We start from the raw sequence: 7,202 nt of genomic DNA, 5'->3' as shown, positions 1-7,202 counted from the left end.
TATTGTTAATTTATCCAACTTGGTGAGTAGTTTTTAAGAATGTGTAATAACATTTTAACACTAACTTGTAGTGGAGGATACACTAATATATCAAACAAACCATCTTAATTTTGTACTTCTGAAGTAGATCATGGAACCAAAACCAAGGCACAAAATCCTTTAATATGACTCATTTGAGTCACACCACGTCTTATTATAATTTGTTTTCAATTGTCCTAATACCAGAATCTGCTGTCTACACTTATGATCTTCATCTTATGTAGGATGAGTAAAATCTTCTTCTCCGGTGAACGGACTCTAAGGTATTTGGTTATGAATGTTAATTTAAAAAGTAAAAATTATTTAAAAAACTAATTAAGTCTTAATATTTTGTATTGCTTTTGATTAAAATCACATTGCCACCTTTTATTCAAAAAATAGGAAAAAAATGTGCTAAAAAATTGATTTTTGTGCAAAAAAAATTCCTTGATGTTTAACATTTATGGACATTTCTAAAAATATCCTGAATATTTACAAATATTCATGGATTTTACGAATATTTTATGCACGCTAAGAAAATATCTTTTCTTTTAATTATCCATATTGAGACTTCAAAACATGGATAATGTCGTGGAAATGTCGACAATGCTATAGACATTTTCATCCATGAATGAGACGAGCTTTCCCAATGGATCGGGGAGCATGGAAGGTTGTCCCATCCCGAACCCGTCCCATTGTGCTTTTTACTTTTCACCCACCAAAAAATTTAATTTCTTAATATTTTCTTTGATAAATTATCTAACAAAAAAACTCAAATAATAATTTTGTTAAAATCTAAACAAATATGAGAGATTCTCTTAATACGTTTGGCGCACGAGTATACTAAGTTTTTTTAATTGTTGGATATGTAAATTTTTTACGGACATAAAATTTAACTCATCAGTATGCTATTGTACCAAAAAAGTGAGCCTATTTAGTTCGCTGATTCGAATTGAAATGCGACTTTATATGAGTGCTTTTTACTGTAATAAAAAAAATATAACTGTTTTTAAAATTTTTTTACTATAATAAAATTTAAATTTTAAATTTAAATAATTAAAATAAATGAGACCATAGTTAACAAATGAGGGGAATAAAAAGAAAATGGAAATATTACTTTTAGGAATCCAATATCAATAGAGTGAACAATTGTTAACTCTTTTGTTTGTGATTTGCTCTTATTTTGATGACATGAGATGGTGAAGTTAAAGCAAGCCTAAGCTTTTGTTTCCTCACAATCATAGGCATCACGATCAAGATGAATCCCTCTCTCTCTCCTTTCCTTTTTTAGGTTCCCAAAACTAGAGAGAGAAAGCAGTTTGGGGAAGAGAGAAATTGAATGAAATGATCTCCATCATTCCCTCCCATGTGCTTTCTATTTTTCTCTTCTCTTCAATCCCCATACCTCCCTCTCCTCCATTCATCATAAAATCATTTAATTATTTTTAGCAAAACCCAAAAAAAAAAAAAAAGAGAAAACTTTGCACTTTCTCTCTCCATAATCTCAAATCTCTCTCTACTTTCTAGGGTTTTGAAATTTGCAAAAAAAAAAAAAAAGAAAAAAAAGCTAAAGCTGGTCACATTCCACAGATACCCATAGGAATCCAAGCCATCACCACCTTTTCCTTTTCAGGAGCGAATATAGAGGAGAGAGAAAGAGAAAGAAAGAGAGAGAAAGGTTTTCTCGTCTGATCCAATTTCACGGTCTAAGCGGAGGCTTTTTCTAGAGAGAGAGAGAGAGAGGGGGGGAAATGAAATGAGGTTGTTGTAGAGAGAGAAAGTTGCTGGTATGTGGATGAAGGTCTAGGTAGGTAGAGGGGCGATGTTGGCAATGGAGAAGGATTTTGATGCAAAGTTGAGGATTCAGGGGAATTCTTCTAATGGCGGCAATGTCCAGCGATCCAAGAGCTTCGCTTTCAGAGCTCCGCAGGAGAATTTCACCGTTCAGGACTTCGAATTGGGCAAGATCTATGGCGTTGGTTCTTATTCCAAGGTACCAGCTTTTTTCGTTCTTTTTCTTAATATTTTTTCTTTTTGGTGTTTCTGTTGCAGATTTGGTAGTTTATTCAATTATGTTGGCTTAAGATTTTTCCTTTTTCATGCATAAAAGTTTTATCGAAGTGATTTTACTTGTATGTTTTTCTGTGTAAATTGCGACGAATGTATTTTTATTAATTTGTAAATCAAGGATTCCATTTTTTTTCCTAGCTTTTGAGTTGTAACGATAATGGATTCATAAATTTGTCACTGGATGGAGGGTGTGACAGATGTCAAGATGACATGTTCAATTCCCTGATTTGTTTGTATTTGGCTCTTTGGTGTTAGATTATTATTTTTCGTATTTTATTTTATTTTATTTATGCTTTGATTTTGTGTCCTAGGTCCAAAATATCAGAACAATTAAGCCATACTCTTGTGTTCTGCTTTTTTTTTTTTCCTCCCCTTCCCGAAACAATTATTTTAGCTTATTAATATGGCTTCTGTGACATTGAAGATGTCTGAAAGCTGTAAATGTGAAGAACGTTTATGCTCTAGTACATGTTATTGTCAAATGAACTATAAAATCATAGACAAGTAGAAGCTTTAGTCCATGAGTTTATGCATTTGATACAAATTTTGCGGTGCTTTGGGGAGGTATTGTAAACAATGGTGTCAAACTATTTATGTTGCCTAGTTGATGTGGAGTTTATATTCGCCTCTTCCTGTTATCGTCGTGTCAAAAGGTTGTGCGGGCAAAGAAGAAGGATACCGGAATGGTATATGCGTTGAAGATAATGGATAAAAAGTTCATCACGAAAGAGAATAAAACGGCTTATGTGAAGTTGGAGCGTATTGTTCTTGATCAGTTGGATCATCCGGGGATCGTGCGACTGTTTTTTACTTTTCAAGACACCTTTTCGCTATGTAGGTATTCTTTTCTGCGATTTCTTAAAAGTTTATGTTTTAATTTTGTCTCAGTTCCTCACTGGCTCACTCTGTTTCTTGTTTTTTGTTATTTTAATTATTATTTGAGTCCTATTTCATTGCCTTTACCATTTACCGTTGTTGTTCTCATTTGGCATTGTTATCTGAGTTTTGTGAAGATATGGCACTTGAGTCCTGCGAGGGTGGAGAACTTTTTGATCAAATAACGAGGGTAAGTCGAGCAATAAAACTCTTCATGTCATAGTGAATTTATCTCCGAATTCGTCTATTGCATCTTTTGATGAAAAGATTGGATTTATCAGTTGATTATGAATGCTTAAGGAGATGTAAAATAAGATATTTTTAACATCTTTATACTTGGAAATTTCTTACGTGTACAGCTTTAAAGTATTACTTGGATCAAGTTTCTGATTAGTTTGAATACCAAAGGCCGGGTGCATAAAATTTTGTAGTATTCCTTTAGGTCTTGTTGCTTTGTGTCTTTTAGCTTTTCATTGTACCCTTCTGACGTTTTAACTTACTGTTAAGCAGAAAGGTCGTTTGTCTGAAGACGAAGCTCGCTTTTATGCAGCAGAAGTTGTAGATGCACTTGAATACATACATGGTATGGGACTGATACATCGAGATATAAAGGTATATTTCCTAAATGCTTGCCCAGTTTCAGTTGCATTTGAAGCATACTAAAAATTTCTTGAATACAGCCCGAGAACTTGTTACTTACGTCGGATGGCCATATTAAAATCGCTGATTTTGGGAGCGTCAAGCCAATGCAAGATAGCCAAATTACTGTCCTTCCAAATGCAGCATCAGGTATGTTTATGATCCTATCTGGTGGAGAACCTATATTTCATTTTTTAATGTTCTGACAGATTGCTCGTTGATGCGCTGTTTAGATGATAAGGCATGCACATTTGTGGGGACAGCTGCGTATGTCCCTCCAGAAGTCTTGAATTCTTCTCCTGCAACATTCGGGTATGATGCTCGTCCTAAATTAATCAGGCAGGCAGATACATAGATATTAGACTGTTAAATGTTGATAGGAGAAGAAAAACCTGTGTAATAGTAATGCTTGTAAATTCCTTAAAAGTCAATGTTCTTTGGGAAGCAGTCGGCTACTATTCTTCATTTTTCTTTTAGTTGTTTGTTACCCGTGTAATAACATTTTGTTTTTCCAACAGTAATGACCTGTGGGCACTTGGCTGCACCTTGTACCAAATGCTTTCAGGAACTTCTCCTTTCAAAGATGCAAGTGAATGGCTTATTTTCCAAAGAATTATAGCCCGAGATATCAGATTTCCGGAATATTTTTCAGAGGAAGCTAGAGACCTCATTGACCGATTGTTGGTAAGCTGCCGCCTCGGTATCCTTCATTTGGAACCTTGCTATATTACTTATGGATTTTGTAGTCCCAACTCCCACCATAACTTTTGTTGCGGAGAAGGGGTCCTCGACCCGCAACGGATAGAGGAGGATTTATTCAATCACATAGTTTGGGCTCCTAGAATATGGCGCCCTTGGGGCTTTCTATTTGATTGTATCGAAAGCCCCAATGAATTGGGATTTCCCTATTGGGCCAGGTCATTTCGGGGCAAGCGGATCATTAAAAATTTTTGGCTTACACTTGAATGGAATAAACTCTGCTATTTTTTGATTGGCTATAAACGCTGATAAATCAGGTAACTGGAAATTATTAGAAACAAATAAATAAAATAAGAAGTAACAGTAAAAATTAGCTATGTAATTATTGTTGCCTAGTTCATTTCACTGATTCGAGTTTTCAGTTTTAGGTTTCTACAGCAAATAGTTCTCAGAAAATGTCACATCTAACTTTTTCTGCTACAGTAAAAAGCTCTAAAAAAATGTCACATCTCAGCTCGAATCCGCGAAGTGAACGAGGCCTATGTAATTACAAACTGTAGTTAAGGTTTTTTATGACATGTTTCTAAAATAACTAGACAATGTAGGATAGAATTTATAACATATCTTTCGCTTATCAAATATTTAAGTTTACTTTTGTGATATATTCTTCCTATGTCAACTTACTGTTCTATATATCTTCTATATTGGAGATAGAATTTAACTCCTCCCGTGGTGTTTCCTCAGATTATAGTTTTGCATCAAGAATTTTATATTCAAAGTTCAGCCCTAACATTTAACGCATGCAGGATTTGGATCCCAGCAGGCGACCGGGTGCTGGACCTGGTGGTTACACAGCCCTCAAGATGCATCCGTTCTTTAGAGGTGTTGAGTGGACAAATTTAAGACAGAAAACCCCTCCAAAACTTGCTTTGGAGGTAGCCTTATGTCATCATTGTCATCTGATTTGCTCATAGGAAAAAGGCTTATTGAGTTTTGTATTTGAACACACTGATGTAAATGCGTTATTGCTATCATTGTATTTTAGGCTCACTCAGGTGAAAGCGATGAAGGTAACGATTCTTCATGGAACCCTTCACACATTGGAGATGGTGGAGCAAGACAAAATGAGGGGAATACTGGTGCCACGTCATCCTCTGAAGCAACTGCGCATATAACTAGACTGGCTTCCATCGATTCCTTTGATTCGAAGTGGTATTAGCTCCTTAGCTTTGGCTAATGCTCAGCATTACCTATGTTTCACTGTTGATTACAACTGAGCTATATGCAGTTAACTTATAGATCTATCTCTTCTCACCTATATCTAATATGTACTCTGTTGGTGACTGTAAATGCTATATTGTTTTTCTTCTTTATTGGCAACAGTCCAAGACAGGAAAATGTGGCCGGGTTGATGGTTGGACTTGATCTTATTTGGTACATTATTAGAAGAGATCCTTTTTTTGCCTTTCTTTTCGCTGAAGGGCTTGTGAATGGTGTTCATTACGTGTTCTTGATAAAGTATACTGGTTCTGTTTATAACCACCGAAAATCTTTGAGCTTTTAGGTGTTCAGTTTTCTATTAGTTGGGGTTTCAAGTGTGAATTATGTTTGGAAGTCTCGTGATCTTTTGATTCTTCATTTCCTTGTTGAGGGTGATAATGCTGTCCAAAAGCTCTGTATTCTCATGCTTCTTTCTCGCCTTCTGGACGTTCTAGATTTGAAATAGTCTCTCTACGATTCTCTCTCTCTCACTGTCTCTCTCTTTGGGTATGCAGTGTGGTTCTTATGAGTGGTTGGTTTTCGTCTTCATGCTAAATGGGGCATTCTTCATTCTCGTTGGTTTTTTCCTCTTATTTATTTGTTTTTATCTAGCACGTCCTTGTATACAAACACGGGAGTATTTGGCAGTGGCTATTATTGCTGTGACCTAAAACGTATCTAATCTGAGTTTTACCATGTGAACAGGCAACAATTCCTTGAACCTGGAGAATCTGTTATTATGATCTCGATGGTGAAGAAGCTTCAGAAACTATCAAGCAAGAAGGTGCAGCTTATCCTCACCAACAAACCGAAGTTAATTTATGTCGACCCTTCAAAACTCATAGTGAAGGGTAATATCATATGGTCTGATAACCCCAATGACCTCAACATCCAAGTATTGAGCCCTTCGAATTTCAAGATTTGTACGGTACGATTTCTCTTTTAACATTTTGCCGGCTAAAATCATCCAAGAACAATGATATTCTCCCATAATATTTAGAGTCTGTTTAGTTTGCTGATTCGAGTTAAGATGTGAATTTATGTGAGTTTTTTACTGTTGTAAAAAAATTAGATGTGACTGTTTTTGAGAGCCTTTTATTATAACAAATTCGAATTCTAAACTCGAATCGGTGAAATGAACGGGTTAATAAATGACATCATAAAAACTTGGATCTGGAACGACATGCTTTTCTGTATGTTGGTTTCTTTCCCTGATATTTAATTGTTTGATATTTTCAGCCCAAGAAGGTGTTATCATTTGAGGATGCAAAACAAAGGGCGTGGCAGTGGAAGAAGGCAATAGAGGGGCTTCAGAACCGGTGAAATCAGCTTTGCTTTTGACTACAACATTCTTTGCATAAATTATTATATTGTAGAGGAACATGGGGAATTCTTTTGAAAACAGTTGATGCCCCCAGTTGATTATTTATTTAATGAAAAAGATTTCAACAGGCGAAAGCATTTTTTTTTTCTCTTTCTGTTCAAACCAATCTTTCTTTCCAACTCTCTTTCGCCGTGCTCACAACTCGGTTTGTAAGTGGTTTTTCCGGTTTATTCTAAACTTCTCCACGACACAACTACACGGACCTATGCGTAGGGTCGAGTAGAAGGAAAAGAGGGTCTTGTACTCTTGTTTCTCT

At 35.6% G+C, this 7,202-nt stretch overlaps 1 protein-coding gene across 1 annotated transcript; it reads left to right on the top strand.

The window, feature by feature from the left end:
* The first annotated feature begins 1,523 nt into the window (after nt 1-1,523).
* Nucleotides 1,524-6,972, top strand: LOC21388684 (3-phosphoinositide-dependent protein kinase 1). Its single transcript, XM_024164793.1, has 11 exons — nt 1,524-2,011; nt 2,742-2,922; nt 3,102-3,154; nt 3,475-3,576; nt 3,645-3,753; nt 3,837-3,915; nt 4,122-4,287; nt 5,109-5,237; nt 5,348-5,514; nt 6,268-6,490; nt 6,802-6,972. Exons 1-11 carry the CDS (start codon nt 1,841-1,843, stop codon nt 6,883-6,885), a joined length of 1,464 nt encoding a protein of 487 aa, XP_024020561.1. The 5' UTR covers nt 1,524-1,840; the 3' UTR covers nt 6,886-6,972.
* The last annotated feature ends 230 nt before the right edge of the window (nt 6,973-7,202 follow it).

This window comes from Morus notabilis, unplaced genomic scaffold (assembly GCF_000414095.1).
Source record: "Morus notabilis unplaced genomic scaffold, ASM41409v2 Scaffold931, whole genome shotgun sequence".
Classification (NCBI taxonomy): domain Eukaryota; kingdom Viridiplantae; phylum Streptophyta; class Magnoliopsida; order Rosales; family Moraceae; genus Morus; species Morus notabilis.
Note: the sequence above shows the minus strand (reverse complement) of the source record. Positions and strands in the feature narration are given on the sequence as shown.